This window comes from Felis catus, chromosome B1 (assembly GCF_018350175.1).
Source record: "Felis catus isolate Fca126 chromosome B1, F.catus_Fca126_mat1.0, whole genome shotgun sequence".
Taxonomy (NCBI): domain Eukaryota; kingdom Metazoa; phylum Chordata; class Mammalia; order Carnivora; family Felidae; genus Felis; species Felis catus.
In genome coordinates this window covers 159353866-159372767 of record NC_058371.1, presented here as the reverse complement: position 1 = coordinate 159372767, position 18902 = coordinate 159353866, and the positions used below count along the sequence as shown (strand labels likewise).

Below are 18902 nucleotides of genomic sequence, written 5' to 3'. Positions count from 1 at the left end.
CATTTGGTAATATTTACTAGAGTGTGATCTAGATGGGTATGTATTCAGGTAGAATGTGTTAATCTTACACCTTTAATTTGGGGGTGGGGGTGGTTTTGGTTTTGTATGTACCTGTGATCTGTGATCATGACTTTCTTCAATTATTTTACATACCATATCTATTTGTATGCCCTTTCTCATTTATGTAGTTTCTTTGCTCGTTTGTTAGAAGAAGGTAGGGAAAAATTAAGAAAAGGTTTCTGGCTTTACTATATTTTTGCTTTAAAATAACACTTCTGGCTGGAAGAATTTGCTGAGTGAAACTTTACTTTTGCAGGGATGGACAAAAGAGTTAAATTTAAAGAAAAGGCCTTTTGCTCCCTGAGGCCAAAACTTTTGTTTTACAACTTCTACATGGAAGATCTGGGAATATAGCCTGGAGTGTAAGATCTTTCTTTTGAAGTCTCAAGATTTATCTTCAAAATGGATGGGAATTTTATATTCTGCTCCATTATACATTTGTTTTAACTGAACATAAAACATTTAAAATTATCTTTTCTCTTTGAGTGCCCTTGTCCCAAAATTCACATCCAGAACCCAACTAACTTTGCCAATAATTGTTGTGTACTTCTTGATGAATTGCTGTTCTCGTATAGTGTTTGAGAGCTCTAGCTTCATGAACTTTTTAGAAGATGATGCTCAAATGAGATCATTGTTCCTGCATTTGGTGTGAGAATTAATGTCAAGGGGTAGAGAAAAGATCTACAAATAAATATGGTAAATGTAAAGTGCATGATACAGTCTTTTCAATGAATAGTTTTTGTGTGTGTTTTTTAAACATATATCCAATTCCCTATATTTTAATAAAAACTTGAATTCATTTCTTAATCTCTGTCCTCTCTAACATCTCTTGTTTACCTTCAGGTGAGAAGCCATTTAAATGTGATCAGTGCAGTTATGTGGCCTCTAATCAACATGAAGTAACCCGCCATGCAAGACAGGTTCATAATGGGCCTAAACCTCTTAACTGTCCACATTGTGACTACAAAACAGCAGATAGAAGTAACTTCAAAAAACATGTAGAGCTACATGTGAATCCACGGCAGTTCAATTGTCCTGTATGCGACTATGCAGCTTCTAAGAAGTGTAATCTGCAATATCATTTCAAATCTAAGCATCCTACTTGTCCTAATAAAACAATGGATGTCTCAAAAGTGAAACTAAAGAAAACCAAAAAGCGAGAGGCTGACTTGCCTGATAACAACATTACCAATGAAAAAACAGAAATAGAACAGACAAAAATAAAGGGGGATGTGGCTGGAAAGAAAAATGAAAAGTCTGTAAAAGTGGAGAAAAAAGATAATGTTTCAAAAGAGAAAAAGTCTTGTAGTAATGCTTCAATCCAAGTGACTACCAGAACTCGCAAATCAACAATGGAAACTAAAGAAATGGATGTGCACACAGGAAATAATTCAGAAGCAACCTGTAAAACCAAGAAAGGCAAAAGGAAGATGGAAGCTGAAGCCCATCCCTTACAAGATCCTGTTAACGAGGAGGAACCTGTGACAAAAAAGAAAAAGAAGGCAGAAAGCAAATCCAAAAATAATCAGGAAGTGCCAAAAGGTGACAACAAAGTAGAGGAGAATAAAAAGCAAAATACCTGCACGAAAAAAAGTACAAAGAAGAAAACTCTGAAAAATAAGTCAAGTAAAAAAAGCAGCAAGCCTGCTCAGAAGGAGGTTGCTCAGAAAGGGCCTGCTCAGACGGAGCCTTCTCCCAGGGGGCCTGCGCAGACGGAGCCTTCTCCCAGGGGGCCTGCACAGACAGAGCCTTCTCCCAGGGGGCCTGCTCAGACGGAGCCTTCTCCCAGGGGGCCTGTGCAGATGGAGCCTTCTCCCAGGGGGCCTGCTCACCGGGGGCCTGCTCAGACGGAGCCTTCTCCCAGGGGGCCTGCACAGACAGAGCCTTCTCCCAGGGGGCCTGCTCAGACGGAGCCTTCTCCCAGGGGGCCTGCTCAGACGGAGCCTTCTCCAAGGGGGCCTGGGCAGACGGAGCCATCTCCTGTCCCAGAGCCTGCTCAGATGGATATGGGTCAGAGGGAGCCGCCTCCTGCCACAGAGCCTGCTCCGACAGAGTCCCCTCCTTCTGTGGGGCCTGCTCAGATGGAGGTAGTTCAGACGGAGCCTCCTCCCACAGAGCCTCCTCTTCACATGGAACCAATTCCCAAAAGGTCTCCTCGAAAAGATAATAAAAAGGAAAAGTCCCACACGCAGAGTGAAATGGCACAGAAGGAGCAAGTCCTTATTGAATTTGGCTTAGTGCCTGTTAAAGATAGCCAGCTTCTAAAGGAAAGTGTGGGTGCGAGAGATCTCTTACCACCATCAACACCACTGCCAAAGGAAAACTTAACAGAAGAGGAGTCAAAAGACCAAAAATTATTCACCGAAGACGAAGGAAATAAAGAAGCCCCTCTTCAAAAAGAAGTAAAAGAGGCAGATAAAAGTCTAGCTGGTGTTGCTGCTATTATCAATGAATCTGCTAATATTTCATCCTCTGAACAAAACTTGAATATGCCAGAGGGTGAAACTTTAGATGGTAAGTGTCAGGCTGGCGCAATGCTTTGTGAAATGGAAATGGACACTGATGAGAACAAAACAGAGAATCCCCCTGGCAAAGACTCAGCAGTTGAAGAACAAATGTCACCACTGCTGCTTCCCCTAGCAATAGAAAACCATGAAGCAGTGTCCAAAACTACTGCGACATCACCTCCTGTCACCACGGCAGTAAATGAGTCTCAGGAAATGGATGAAGACGAAGGCATCCATAGTCATGATGGAAGTGATCTAAGTGACAACATGTCAGAGGGTAGTGATGATTCTGGATTGAATGGGGCCCGGCCAGTTCCACAAGAAACCAGCAGGAAAAATGCTAAGGAGGCCTTGGCAGGCAAAGTGGCTGAGGGAGATTTTGTTTGTATCTTCTGTGATCGTTCTTTTCGAAAGGAGAAAGATTATAGCAAGCACCTCAATCGCCATTTGGTTAATGTATACTTCCTTGAAAAAGCAGCTAAAGGGCAGGAGTAATTAAACGTAGGATAAGGCTTCAGTTCTTAGTTTATAAGATCTATTACATTTAATATTCATTTATAGTTATAGACAACGTTTTATTTTTTAAATTGCTTTAATTAGTGTCCAATGTTGATTTTTAAGTGGCACTCTTTTCCTTAGGACTCTGTACACCTATTGATGGGTAAATTTTAGCATATCCAAGGAAGTTAGTGTACTAAACCAGCAGACTCCGAAATCTGTTAGTTTATACATTTAATTGAAATGAGAAGGCCAAGGTGGTATTGTAGCATTCCGTTGCTTTGTCTGGCTGTAATTTGTCACTTTTCTCGCCATGTCTGTCTTCTTGTTTCACTTTAGTGTTTTCTTAGTTCCTGGTTTAGCGCTATAAAAATTGGCATACGTAAATAGCAAATTACTTGAAAAATTTGCCTGCTTTATATAAAGTTAGCACTTTAAAATTTTTTTAGAGATGAGAAGAGACAGTTAAATTGAAGAAAAATTCTCCCAACAGTGGACATTGTATCAGTCCAGGTATTTACTTCCTGAATTTTGATCAATATTTCTTATTTGTGTGTGTTAATTGTCATAAAAACAATGATTTTGGTGTGTGTGGTTTTTTGGGTTTTTTGTTTTTTTGTTTTTTTTTTTTTTTTTTTGGTGCTTTAATGGCTTAAGATGTTGCACATTGTTGTTTTTTTTTAACCTATGCAGTTCAATTTTTTTCTAGAAATAGCATTTGTGTTGAACAGTAACACTTTATACATATATATGCATGTTTATTTTGTCCTCTTTGGAGGGATGCTTTTAGTCTTGTTTGCAAAAGGGCAGTTTTCCTTTTCCTTTGCTGCAATTGTCTTTTTTGCAGAATATGTGTGCAAATTTGTGAGCAAATGAAACATGCAGGTTCAATCCATTGATTTTGAATTTCACATCTTGTATCTATGCCAGAATCTGTATTTCACATAAGTTATTTATTTTAAATGGATGTAGTGAATTCACAGCTCTCATTTGACCTGTACAAGAAACAAACCACTAGGCTCTATATTGAACAGATTTTTATCTCAGAAACCAACCATAAGTGAAAATTTTTGGCTTGTTTTAGTATAGCTACTTCCTAAATGTTCAGTGTTAAGTCATATCTTTGAGGAAAACCTTTTTACATAGATGGTTGGTGTCCATATGGCTACTTGGCTGAATAAAGAACTGAAAGTGATATTTGGAAACTGCAAACCTGGAATTAGGAGACATAATTACTCTTTCAAGTTATACAGAATATCAGTTGTGAGAGTCCAAAGCCATAGCAATTACACAGGAAACCTAGGTGGAGAGAAGTAGTATGAGTGCTGGGAGACCAGCTGCTACTTACTTCCTATGAATACAGTGCAAAAAGGCAGGTGAAACTTAAGTACAGTCCAGATTTTAAAAATCACACTTTCTCAGGGATCTCCACAAACTAGTGGGTGTCCTGGCTGTCTCTGACAGCCACTTTCTACAGGTGAGGCCTCAAATGAATTGCAGCTATCCTGGTGTTCCCATGGGGGCACTTTGTATGAAGAAAGAGTGTACTCCCAAACTTTTTTGGTAGGTTCTTTGGCCAGTTGCCAAAGAATATGAAAGAATCCAACATTGGATTTTTCTTGCTGATAGCAATTATTCATTACAGTAAAAGTGTGATCCCAACAGGGAATCTTGAACAGTGCTGATCCTCCCATGTTCTGTTCTGAAATAACCACTTTCTATGTCATTTATTTTCTTTTATCTGATGATCTCTTTGAGGCAGGTTTCAGAGTTTGGCAATGCAACATGAAAGATTAGGAAAAGCATTGATGAAGTGTGGGTGGAAAACTTGTTAAAAATCTGAGAGTGAAGTTTGAGTTAAAAGACATTTGAACTCGGAATTGACTGGGAGGCCAAAGATTTAAAGAAGAGAAGATTCTCTCAAGACATGAGGAGTAAGTTGTGTGTTAATGGTGTGTGTTTTGTGTGCATGAATGGGAATTTGTAAATGATGTTGAATTCTAGGTGAATTCATGGCTCCGACAATCATTGTCAACAGAAGATCAAGCTGCAAATATTTATGTTTTAAAACTTAAATTATAAAGCTAGTTAAATCTTTCTAACAACTAGTTTTAATGTTCATGGGTACATTTTATGTAAGTTACCTTTTACATTATATATGAAAAGACTCATGTTAAGTACAGATTGGAGATTGGGAATCAGTTTGGGGAAAGTTTTGTGGATTCTTTCATGCTACAAAAGAAAACAATTAGACTTCTAGGGAATTGGACAAATTTTCTTACCTAGTTTTTAAGACTAGAATGGTAAAAACAAAAATATGAAGGAAATTAAAACCCCTTATTATTAAATTGATCTGTGAAAACATTGTTACTGGAAATTGAGTGGGACTTGAGGCCTTTCTTCCAGAAAACAAGGACTTGATTGTCAGGCCTATATTAGGTTCTGAACTTTAATGCCATGTATTTGTACTTGTTAAAAATTGTTTCAATGAAAAATATATTAGTAATATGAACTTCTGGTCTAGTTGGGAGTTCTTCCATTTGAAAAATGTGATATTTGCATGGAACTGTTTGAATCTTTGTTTTCTCAGTTTCCCCTCCACTGGATAGAATTGAAACTAGAATTTTCCCTTTTGTTAAAGGAATAAAAAGTGAACATGTTATTTGTAAATTGATGTTTAGTAACTAGAGATAAACTTGAAATGCTAGAATACATTATAAGCCTAATCCTAGGTAGTCTTATGAAAATGTATCTCTTTTATCTATCTTTTGAACCTATATTCACATTGGTCTTCAAGATATCTTAAGTTATATTTTTTCCTCTTTTCAGAGCTGCTTCTTTGGGGCTACTTTTTTAAATTGAGGTGTAATTCATAAGGGGCTACATTTCTGATAAGGTTTCTTATAACTATGGTTGGATGTTTTGCTCTAGTCTTCCAAGAAGGGCCATTTTATTTTTTAGAGTCACTTCTAAGGTCATGTGGTCTTTAACTTTGGGGACTATTTTGCATATAAGTGCTAATGCAGGTAAATTTAAACCCAAGTAGACCTCATCACATGTCACCCCATGAATGTTGACAATGGAAGGAATACCTTGCCTGTAGTATAATATCAGTTCTGGACTGAAAAGCTGGGGAAGAAACTTAATTTTCTTTTTTGCATAAATCAGAAAAACAGCTAGTGTGCAGTTTCCTTGTTGACCTCAGCAGATGAACTGAGCTGATAGTGTTAATTCAGATTGAAGAAATTATCTGAATCTTGGTTTGTGTAGACTTACAATCTACATGCAATATTAACTAAATCAGATAGCTTTTACATTTTCACGTGTGTGCATAGGCTCTCCCCACCCTTTTCAACATCCACTAGTTAATTGATCGTTTTAAACTGGCATTGAAACATTACAACAATGTTTTGTTGCACCAATTTTATAAACTTTTACAGTGCAATACGTGTTATTTTTCCGAGACAAACCAAAGGTTAATTTCTCAAGGTTCTTGCTGCCTGCTTTAGCAGCATTTGATGGGAGGATCTTTTATATACATTTATGATAGATGAAAAATAAACCAGATTGCAAATCTTTTTTTTTTTTTTTTTAAATGCTTAAACCATGTACCAAGTTTTTGGTCCAAATTGTGTAGGATAAGTTAAACTTAAATTGCATTCTATTAACCAATATGAGTGTATTTCTGTAAGCATAGTTATGTTGAAATAAAGTTTTAAAAAGCATTTTATGCCTTTGTTTATTATTGGTACATCAAGTATTGAAGAACCAAATTTGTTTTGCTGTAATTGCAAGTATATTAATTCCAAAACTATTACGTCTGATAGCCCGTGGTAGGTAGAAAGGTCATGGCAGTCTGTTTGGGGTAACAATCCAGTGGGTAGTAGTCCAAAGCATATCTTTCCTAAATGGTGCTTTCTCAGAGATGGTCATCAGGAAGAAACAACCTAAAGACAATTCATAGTAGGTTTTACATAGTAATTACTTCCCAACCCTTAACAGTTTTAACATAAATATCCTTTCTCAGTAGTAGCAGGCCTGGTGTTAGTACATTTTGACTCATAATTAAAAAGATGCATTGAAGGGAAAATAAGTTGAATTACACTGAGTGTTGACAGCCAGGGTACTATTTTAAGAATTTTACTGTGTTTAGCGGAGCTCTGAGAAGAAAATGAAACTCAAGGGAAAGTGATAAGCCATGTTCTTAATAAGAGTCTGCTTTTTTTGTTAATGGAAAAACATGTGCTTTTAATGTGTTTTTGTTGAGGTGGAAAAAAAGGGGGAGAGGGTGATGGAGAAAACTGTGCAGAACATCAAAACAACTGGATTGCATTCTGTCCTGATACGGCAAGTGACCCGGAATATATTGAGTCCTAAAGAATGGGACGTTTCATACTGATGAGAGATTCACCTTCTGACTTCTTTTGCAAGACTCCTATCAGCAAAAAAGCAAAATGAATTTGCAAGATTTATTTTATTGGCGTGGTAGAATCAAGAACAAGGAGCATGAAAGTTTGCCCGACCAAGGATATGTGGGGAATTTATCTTGAATATAAATGCTATTGATGTCTGACTTGGTTTGTTATCTTTAATGAGTGAAAGAGTGGTTACAAGTGTCTTTCTCCAGTCCCTTTCTACCTCTTTTCCAGAGGCTTACCCTTGTTAGGATGTCTACATTTGTGCTACATTTACGCTTAACCAGTTGGCCATCTTTTTTTCTCCCCAAGATCTCAGGGCTTGACTCATTTGTAGGTAGTTACAGTGTAGAAGTATGAGCTTCCAGCCAGGGTACTTCACAGCACTCTCCTCAGCTCCATAAAGGCAGATTGGTGAAGGTGCTAAGAACAATGTGCTAGTGTTTGGTAATAAGGGAAAGTTTCAGTGTTAAGAAATTGCCTTTTCAAAGGATTTTGATGCTCACTGTATCAAGTACTCTGTCAGCCTTTGAGATAGAGCTGGGTTCACAATGGGCCTCTCTTCCTAAGCACTATTAATGGGCAAACCATTTTAACTTTACTGACCTTATTTCTTCATCTATAAAAGGGGACATATGGAATTACTATCCAAAGAGTGGCTTTGAGTGTTAAATGCTTATGAAGCGTTTACGCTGGTGCTTTTATTAGGGCCTCTTTTAGCTACATGAAAAGCCAAGTAAGTATCCTTAAATATAAAGTCCTTCCTCTATTTGGGCGTGATTAAGTTGTACAGGTCACCTGCTTGTCTTGCAAAACTGAGCTTTTAATGTTAAAGTAGTACGTGGGCTTTTGTATTAAACTATATTGTAATATCTTAAGAGTCAGAATGCTTTTATTTTTTTTTCCAAATGCTTTTATATTCATTGCTTTATTTAAGCGGCTAAAATAGGTCCTGGTCCTTAGTAGGGTAAATGGTTGCCCAGGCCGAGAATTGTGTGTGGTGAGTGTTTTTCCTTGATTTCAGCTAATTGATATACGATGGCAGTTTTACTGTAATTTTAAAATTCTGATAATGCAGAAATCTCTTCATTTATAGGCAAAGGTATTTTTCTGGATGCAAAGAGAGTCAATCCAAGTAGCAGGAAATAGCAAATCTTGAGAAAGAGTTATTAAGAAACTTGATTTTAAGAAAGGTTCAAACTTACAGAGAAGTTGCAAAAAATGTTACCTTGAAATTTTGTGTACCTTGCATGTGGATTCACTCACATTTGCTTTCTGTATATTATGTATGTATGATTTGCTGAACCACCAGAAATTAAGTGGCATACCCCCTTTATCTCTGAAAATTCAGTTTGTGTCTCCTAGGGATAGGGCATTCTCTTGCACAACCACATTATATAGTTATCAAATTTAAAACTTTTAAGATTGGTATAGTATTTATATTACAATCTATATTCAAATTGTGCCAAATGTCTTAACTAGTAACCTTTAACAATCCCCCTGTTCCTATCACCCATTGCATTTGTTGTCTCATTTCTTCAGTTTCCTCTTAATTTGGAACAGTCCTCTAGCCTGTTCTTCACAACAGTAAGAGTTTGAAAAGTTCATGCCAGCTGTTTAAAAAATGTTAATTTACATTATTCTAGTTGTTTCCTCATGCCTCAATTCAGGTTATGCATTTTGGAAGGAATGCTAAATACTGGTGCATTGTACCAGAAGGCACACATCATGTCAGTTTAACCCATTATTGGTGTTCACTCTTAGTTAAGGTGTTGTCCACCAGATTTCTCCATTGTAAAGTTATTTTTTCCCTTTATAATATTCTGTGGGAGGATATATTGAAACTATCTGAACTTTCAACAAACCCAATGATTTTAGCATATAATTAATATTTTTTTACAGTTTATTTTTGAGAGAGAGCATGAGCGGTGGAGGGGCAGAGAGGGAGGGAAAGAGAATCCCAAACAGGCTCCACCTCACAAACCATGAGATCATAACCTGAGCCAATATCAAGAGTGGAACGCTTAACCAGCTGAAAACTGAACCACCCAGGTGCCCCTAGCGTATAATTATTTTTGCTTGAATCAATTATACCTCCTGTTTGCTGGTACAGGGTCTGTCAAGAGGGGCTTTTTCTTCCCATAGACTCCAGTTCTTGTTTCATGCATTTTACCTCAATTCAGCCAGTGGGGGGGTTGCCCTTTCTGACTCCTTTAATAAGGCTAAGTTACATTCTGTTAATACATTGAGGATTCTTATTTATGACCAAATACTTAGAAACATACCAGATTTCTCTCTGCATAAGTCCTAACAGTATTGTAAAATTATGAAAGCTTGCTGGGATGTCTTAAGGGATAAACTGCAGGTGGAAATTTACCTGTGGTCAAGATTCTGTCACCAGAAGGGGCAATTTCAGAGAATCATGTCCTAATTCTACACTGATTTTTGAAATGCTACATACACCTTTTATTTCTTCATGTGTGTGCCCTAATTGTTTTTTTAAAATCACATAATGCAGGGGACCCTGGGTGGCTCAGTTGGTTAAGCACCTAACTTCAGCTTATGTCGTGATCTCACAGTTTGTGAGTTCAAGCCCTGCATTGGGCTCTCTGCTGTCAGCACAGAGCCCACTTCAGATCCTCTGTCCCCTTCTTTTTCTTCCCCTTCCCTGCTTGCACTCTCTATGGCTCTCTCAAAAGAAACAAATAAAAAAAAAATCACATAATTCAGGGGCGCCTGGGTGGTTCAGTCAGTTAAATGTCTGACTCTTAATTTCAGCTCAGGTCATGATCTCACGGTTCATGGGATCGAGCCCCACGTTGGGCTTTGTGCTGACAGCACAGCCTGCTTGGGATTCTCTCTCCCTCTCCTCTCCCCTGCTTGTGCGTTCTCTCTCTCTCTCTCTCTCTCAAACATTGAAAATAAATTCTGAAGCACAGAAAAAATTTCTTAAAAAATCACAATACGTATGTAAATTCTCAAAATTCAAATAAGTGAATCCATCTTGAATAGTTCTCTTCTTATAAACCCTTACTCTTTCTAGAGTGAACTACTGTGAATGGTTTACTGTTAACTTTTTACCTCTATCTGTATACATACTAAAATGTTTTGTTTCTGTGCTTTGACATAAATTGAATTATTGATTTTGCAATTTGCAGAATTCGGAGATCTTTGTCAGTAGTTAAGCATCTTCCTCATTCTTAACTATTGCATAATGTTCCAAAGGGTGGATGTGTCAGGTTTTTATCACTTTAATGCCTATTCTCTGGCCTCCTTATTGCCAAAATTGGTTGACAATATGGAGGTATTCTGAGAGTGGAAACCATATACAGTGAGGTTCAGAGAACTCATAATTTCTTACAGTCTTAAAAATTACATTGGTTTATGCTTGTGTTCTTTAAAAAAATTTTCTTTAACATTTATTCATTTTTGAGAGACAGTGAGTTGGGGGGAGGGGCAGAGAGAGCGGGAGACACAGAATCTGAAGCAGGCTCCAGGCTCAGCTGTCAGCACAGAGCCTGACTTGGGACTTGAACTCACAGACCGCAAGATCATGCCCTAAGCTGGTGGTATGCTTAACCAGCTGAGCCACCCAGGTGCCCCTATGCTTGTGTTCTTAAGATAGAACTTCTTTCACGTTTTCTAATACTAATCAAGTCTTGCACTTTTTATGTTAAATTTTTTTTGTTTTTTTTTTACACAGAGGATGTATATATTTGGAATGTTTATTTTCCTGTTGCTTAAAATAACAGAATGATGAATAACATGTCCAATATTTAATGTTCAGCATAGATGTGGGTAAGTAATAGTACCTCACACTCAGCTAACATGACTGGGATGAATGAATTATCCACATAATGATATAGTAAGGTATTACAATAATTTAAAGAGGTCCCTATTTGAGCATAGATCTAACTAGCTGGGTCATGTCTACTACACCAGTGTGGGGAGAATCTTACTGGCTTGAAACAAAGATTTTTCTGATGAGTTGCTGTTGTGCCCTGTGCACGGAAGTATGAAATTCCATTAAAGGAAGCTGTTGTTAGAAATAAAATGGCTGATTTTGTGTAAAAGTAGATATGACCCATGATCCATGTGAGACAACCTTGGAGACACTCATGCCATTGGGAAACAGCGCAGGCTGGAGATCCTGCATTAGCATCTAGGAGTAGAAGTACTTGTAAGTACCAAGCAGTATTCTAAGCACATCACATTAACTGAATCCCCTCATCATCACTGAGAAGTAGGTGGTTAATTCCCACATTGCATCCTACAGACAAGTGAATTGCTTGATGTCACAGTAGGAAGTGGCAGGTCTGTGCCACATTGCCTTTATTAAATGAAGAATATTATGTGGGGAAAATGGATGTTACGAAAGGAGAAACGAATGGGGATCAAAAGGATTTCCATCTAATCTGAATGTCCTCAATTATAATGTTCTATTAACATGATAAAAAGGGCACTTTATTTTGAAGTATGCTTCATGCCCAGTGTGGAGCCCAGTGTGAGGCCTGGACTCAGCCCTGAGATCAAGACCAGAGCTGAGATCAAGAGTCGGATGCTCAACTGACAGAGCCACCCAGGTGCCCCAAAAGGACACTCTTTAAATAGGCTTTCCTCTATCATAACTTCTAACCAGTTTATATTCACTAAAGACCATATGAGAAGCTTACCAGCAGTAGTCAGATTTATTTCACCTTTTCGAAATAAACCAGGATAAAACCATTTTGCCCTGATCCTACTTAAGCCTAGTTCTGAGAGCAGAAGCTGGCATTTTTGCTGTGTTTTTATATTTAAGCTGGCATTTTTAGATAAGCCACTGTATTCATTATGTGCATAGCTATTTGAAAGTATAAGAATATCATAACAACGTGGAAAGAGCTGGATTTATTTGAAAATGCCCTTGGTTCTTGGGCTCTGCGAGCCTGCTGTATTATACGCCCTGATTCTTTGTCCCATCTGATCCATTGATTAAAATCACAATTTGAAGACTTGGCAGGAGGTGCATGTCTCCTAGTCTCCCAGAATTGATTGGGAGTGGTGGAGACAGTCCTAGGCTATCCACCCTACACAACAGGGAGGAAAGAGAGTGACAGATGTCCCTGACATGGGTTTCTATGTTTTCACTTAATTTAAAAAAAAAAAAAAAAACAAAAAACTTCTCTTTCTGCTGTCCTCCCACATGTCTCATTTCTTGTTAACAGTCACAGAAATAATACTGATAGCAGTAATAGTAATAGGCATTTCTCTCCTCGTCTTCTGCCTTTTTGGTGTTTTTCAGTGTGAGCACGCACATACGTAAATGCATGCAAAGACTGCTGAATTCTGCACAAACACTGGCTGGAGTACTGTCTGATCAGCAGTTGGCTTACTGGCAAGCAGGCCCAGGTCAGTCCACCTCATGCAGCTTAAGACAGAGGGTGCTATTTCAGGGCCTTTGTTTCAAGTCCATGAACTCCAGAGGAAAGGACCCTTGAGATCCCCTGGGCTGTGCTCACACACATGGGAAATGTGCTCCGTAGCAGAGTCTGAAAAGTTGTAGATGATCTGTCTTGAGACCTTTGCAGATCCCCAATCCTGCCAGAAAATTTGATCACTTTGAGTAAATATCAATTAAGTGTTCTCTTCAGACTGTTTACAATTCTGTAAATACACAATACAGCTTTAAGAATCTTGGGGCGCCTGGGTGGCTCAGTTGTTGAGCATCAGACTCTTGGATTCTGCCCAGGTCATGATCTCACAGTTTGTGAGTTTGAGCCCTGCATTGGGCTGATGGTGTGGGGCCAGCTTGGGATTCTCTCTCCTCTCTCTTAAAGAATCTTTCATGGTATAACTTCTTACCTAATTTTTTTTTTTTAATGTTTATTTTTGAGAGAGAGAGAACAAACGTGAGCAGGGGATGGGCAGAGACACACGCACACACACAATCCAAAGCAGCTCCAGGCTCCCAGCTGTCAGCACAGAGCCTGATGTGGGGCTTGACCCATGAACCCAGAGATCACAACCCGAGCCAAAGTCGGATGCTTAACCAACTGAGCCACATAAGCACCCCTCTTACCTAATTTTTTCACTTTGATGATCATTTTCACATTAACTGGTGGGGATAGCTCAAACTGTTTCTTTTGGGTGGCAACCATTTTTAACCTGTGCTGCTTTTTGTTGAACGTAATCCCATTGTACTTCCTTCCACCACCCTCCAAGGCTGAGATGTGTAGTGGGGTCTGCCTCCTTTTCCCCTTGGAGAACACTGGATATTTAGAAGAGAGGTGCCTTTTTTGTTTGTTTTTTTGCACATCTGGTTAGAGTTTTCAAGTTGAGAGGTTTTACGGTTTGATGGGATTGAAGCCAGGGAGCTAAAAAAGCCCAAGTTCTACCCTGGCAATTACTCTACCTCAAAAGTTCCTGGGTAGGGTGGGGGGCTCTAGTGGGATAGAAATTAAACTAATACTTTTATCAAATTTCTAGATACCCTAGTATACATTTCTAGTAAAATATTGATTCAAAGACTCTTAGGAGCAAGTGGGACCACCTATATGATTCCTTGTGCTTCCCAATCCCTGCTCCAGTCTAAGCCAGGGCCCAGTGTGTTCCCCCAGGACTGTAAAGGGGAGGGGCAGAGATGGAGAAATGCTGGTAGGTGGCCAGGGGTAAAAAAGAGGTTCCAACCCCATGTCACTCCACCCCTCACCCTGGTTGTGGAGCCAGGAAAAGAAGCTAGGGTCTCAGGATCCTCAGCTTGGATTCTGCCTGAAACCTCTTTTTTCCTTCCTGGGGAGCAGCAGGATACTGTTTTGAGATCTAAAGGTCCTTCACTTCTGTATTCTCATTGCCTTTCCCACCACAGAGACTTTGTAAATAGCTGACTTCCTGAGATAGCTTTCTGGTATGGTAAATGCTCCATGGGGGTGGAGATAGGCTAGATTTGAATCTGAATGGATTTTTTTTTCACTTTAAATTCATGAAAGTAACACATGCACAGTTAAAAACACTATTGCTAAAAGATTTATGATGAAATCTACATTCCATAGCCTTTTCCTCTCTCCTTTCCTCAGTCACATAGCTGCTATATGTATCTGACTCCTGAAGTAAATTTAAATTAGTATGAAATTTCTTATTTTGCAGATTTACAGTGGATTCTCTTCATCAGGTCGTTAGATAGCATGTCACTGCATTTTCCTGAAGGTGGTCAACATGATGAATATTTGTGGTGAATAAAAATTGAGGCGCCTGGGTGACTCAGTCGGTTAATTGTCCGACTTCGGCTCAGGTCATGATCTCACAGCTGGTGGGTTTGAACCCCTCATCGGGCTCTGTGCTGACAGCTCAGAGCCTGGAGTCTGCTTCAGATTCTGTGTCTCCCTCTCTCTCTGCTCCTCCCCCCCCCCCCCCCCCATGCTCTTTTTTTCTCTCTCTCTCTCAAAAATAAGTAAACATTAAAAAAAATGGCTACAGTCTCTTTTTTTTTTTTTTTTTTTTAAGCTTTATTGTGAGAGAGACTGTGAGTGGGGGAGGAGCAGAGAGAGGGAGAGAGAGAGAATCCCAAGCAGGCTCCATGCTGTCAGTGCACAGCCTGGCTGGGGGGCTCCATCCCAGGACCGTGAGATGATTACCTGAGTCAAAATCAAAGATTTGGATACTTAACCGACTGAGCCACCCAGGCGTCCCAGGCCACAGATTCTTTGTAGCCCTTCTGATCAGCTTGACTCTGTGCTGCCATTGTGACTTGCTTTCACCAATAGAATTGCAGCAGAGTGACATTGTGTAACTTATGAGCTTCAGCCTCTGGAGGCCTTGCAGCTTCTTTTGTGCTTTCTAAACATGGTCACTTTTTTTTTTTTTAATTTTTTTTTTTCAACGTTTATTTATTTTTGGGACAGAGAGAGACAGAGCATGAACAGGGGAGGGGCAGAGAGAGAGGGAGACACAGAATCGGAAACAGGCTCCAGGCTCTGAGCCATCAGCCCAGAGCCTGACGTGGGGCTCGAACTCACGGACCGCGAGATCGTGACCTGGCTGAAGTTGGACGCTTAACCGACTGCGCCACCCAGGCGCCCCATAAACATGGTCACTTTGTGAACAAGCTTGAACCAGCCTACTTGAGGATGAGATGCTAGGTAGAGAGAGTGACCACTGGAAAAAGGCCCAGATTTCCCAGCTGTTACAATCATCTCAGCTGAAGCTGCAGATGTAGAGTGAGTTCTGCAAGCGCAGGTTCGTATGGAGCAGAAAAACCACTGAGCTGAGCCTAGATGACACTGCCAAACTAAGGGATGGGAGCAAATAAATGCTTGTGTAAGTCACTGAATTTTGGGTTGTCACTTAGTTTGTTACCCAGCAATAGATATGGATACAAACCTAATAATGCCCTCAATCTAGTTAATAAAAAAGCACTTCCAATGAACAAATGTTCATTGTACCTGGAAGTGACTTAACCCATGCCTAATGGGAGAGTGAATGGGTAGATGGGTCTATTAGGCATTGTTTTCCTTTGTTAAACAGTCTCATCCAAGTTCCCATGCTGAAAATGTTCACATTTCTCATAATTAGCTTTATATAATAGCTTTATTTGTCCAGTGAAAAAGAGATTTTTCTTTAGCTAGTGTTCCACTAAAAGACATCTTTTACCTGGCATTTTAGAGACAAGTAGTCCCCATTTCTCTAATTGTCCTTCCTGTTAAGTATTTAACCACGGAATTTAAAGTCAAAGACAAGAAAAAAGGTTTTTTAGGCCAGATGTTAAGTGCTGAGAAAAACAAGAGAATAGAAAGTTTTTAGTTGGGCAACCAGGATCCCAATATAGTGAAAGTAAGATGTAAAAATGAACAGGAAATAGGATGAGTGCTATACAAGTAGAAAAGGCAAGTCCATTTAAACAAGTTCAGGACCAAATCAATTTGGTTTTTGAAGCTGATTTGTGAATAGAGAACACCAGTTCTTCTAATTCTATGTTCCTAGTAGAGTCAGAAGTAAAAATCAGTTTCTTTTCTGTGATAGTTTAGTGGTATAATTCTTTGAATGTTTGCATTCCAGATTTCCTGTGTATTTAATGTACTATTTTCTTAATCAGAACTGTAGGTCAGGATCTCCATTCATGCTGTGATCTGTCCGTGGTACTTGGCAAAGCTCACTAGCAATGTGAAAAGATTCCCAGCCAGCCATGAAAGCACAGTTGATTTAAAGCTATCCGAGATGGTAAGAGAGCATGGAGCATGGAAATCACACTGGGACACTTGAGGTTGTTCAGCATTGCTGAAGTAAGACAGCAAGAGTATAGCACATCTCTCTCTCTCTCTCTCTCTCTCTCTCTCTCTCTCTCTCTCTCTCTCTCTCTCTCTCTCTTTCTCACTCTCTCTCACTCACTCACTCACTCACTCACTCACTCCCCTAGCCCTGAGAAATAGTTTTTCCTCACAGAACTGTGTATAGCTGGATTCAAAGGATGTTCAAAAGAATTACGTGGCAGTTACAGAGTTTCCACGGAAATTGTTATTACCTTTGGAGGTCTTCAAAGTGGGTTACCTTTCTTTTCTGAGATAACATGTTTCCCACCTGAGGTTGAAAATTCTCTCCTTTAGACTTGTGATGGGTTCCCATATAAAGAGGAAGTATTGTGTAGTGGTTAGAAACCTGGGTGCTATCAGATGGGACTGCTCTGTTTCCTGATTATGGTGGTTGTTACACAAACCTATATGTATATTGAAATCCATACAACTACAATGAACGGGAAAAAAGTAAGTTTTACTGTAAAATTAAACACACCCACAGGGGTGCTGGACATAGACTGCTTGGATTTGTTTGAATCACAGCTCCATCATTCATTAGTTGTGTGATCCTGAGAAGTTACTTATGCCTTAGTTTCCTCATCTGTAAATGTGGGTAAGAATAGTACCTCCTACATGGGGTTGTTGGAAGGATTCAACAAATGTATGTAAAGCACTTAAAACAGTGCCTGACTTATTATTATTATTATTATTATTTTTGTCTTAGTATGAGCAGGGGAGGGCAGAGGGGGAGAGAGAGAGAGAGAGAGAGAGAGAGAGAGAGAGAGAGAGAGAGAGAAATATCAATCTTAGGCAGGCTCCACACTTAGCATGGAGCCTGACACGGGGCTCAAACCCATGGCCCTGGGATCATGACCTGAGCTGAAATCAAGAGTCACACACTCAATCGACTGAGCCACTCAGGTGCTCTAGTGCCTGGCTTATTGTATGTGCTATATAAGGGAGAGCTACTATTATTATTATAATGTAAAGGAATAAAAAGATAATATGGGCTCTCATATGACCACTATGAATAGTTTGAAATACAACTGCTATGAGGTGGTGCCCTTATGCAGTAAAAGGAGGAAACCCTAGAAGAATGCAAATGCTATTAAGCAAATTGAAGTCTTCTCTGTTGTTATATTCCAGGGGAGGCAAAAACCAACCAATCAAACAAGAAAATCCCCTCATTCTCCTAATTCATTCAGTTATGCCTGCTATTTTCCAGGGACTTACTGAAAAATTAGAAGGGATCTTGGCAATCTTTCACTTCCCAAATCACCTGATGATATATTCTCTAGCATATGTGGTTCTTTTATTTCTGTGGCCCATTTTTGGCAGATTTACCAAAGCTACTGGCTAGAGGTACTGATAATGTTTGCAATTAAGCATCATAGCTGTTGCGTCTACCAATGAGAATATTAAGACCAAAGAAATTCTGCCTCCAGGTTGATTACCTAGAAGATAAATTCTGAGAATTATTTGGGAGGGAAATGGAAGCTTATGAAAAACAGGAACCTGGGGATCTAAGACATGGGTATTTTAAGGATGCTTTAGACAGACTTAGGAATATTCAGATCATGAAAGTCTTATACTAAATGAAAGAATAACAATGCTCTTTGACATGAAGGAAAAAATGAGGCATCATTCCCATATGATGTTAAAATATTAATTTTGAGCTGCCCCCTCCCACTACAGGATATGAATAGGGCAGATGACACAACACAGAGACATTAAGAGCAGGCGGAGGTGCTATCTGTTCGATTCACATGAGTGTGAGGTCTTGTTTTTAATGTTTAAGCATTACTCTTTGACAGTTGAGAAAACAATCCCCCTGGGAGGAGGAAAGCAGCCAAGAGAAAATGGAACAGTCTGAGAAAGAATGGAAATGATTCTATTGCTCCACCAGACAGAGCCAAGTGGGAGGGAAGCCAGGATAAATGATCAGAGGCTGTCTACGAAACAGCTCGCCTCAGCTTGAGTGCTGGGTGCCTACTCAGTGAAGCAATCACAGCTCTGCCACGGCTGGCACAGCTGGAGTTCCAAGTTAGTCATCTGCAGGAAACTGGCCTTGATCTCCATTTTGTAAGAAGTGTCTGTATGCTCAAGAAACACAAGTGTACACGATTGCATCTGTGCTCCACTTCTCCTTGGTTGTCATG

The 18902-nt window shown here is 39.4% G+C and overlaps 1 protein-coding gene across 6 annotated transcripts in view; it reads left to right on the top strand.

Moving 5' to 3' along the window:
- Positions 1–18902, top strand: part of REST (RE1 silencing transcription factor) — a 99754-nt gene that overhangs the window by 77799 nt on the left and 3053 nt on the right. For 3 of the 6 annotated variants that reach the window (XM_045056321.1, XM_045056320.1, XM_045056325.1), the window contains exons 4-5: positions 904–3578; positions 4828–6790. In XM_045056321.1, the coding sequence (XP_044912256.1) occupies positions 904–3062 (2159 nt within the window). In that variant the 3' untranslated portion in view covers positions 3063–3578; positions 4828–6790. Of the gene's footprint in view, positions 1–903; positions 3579–4827; positions 6791–7332; positions 8359–11183; positions 11279–12761; positions 12869–16547; positions 16673–18902 lie in introns of those variants that run through there. The other 3 variants (XM_045056322.1, XM_045056323.1, XM_045056324.1) reach the window with 3 other exon arrangements.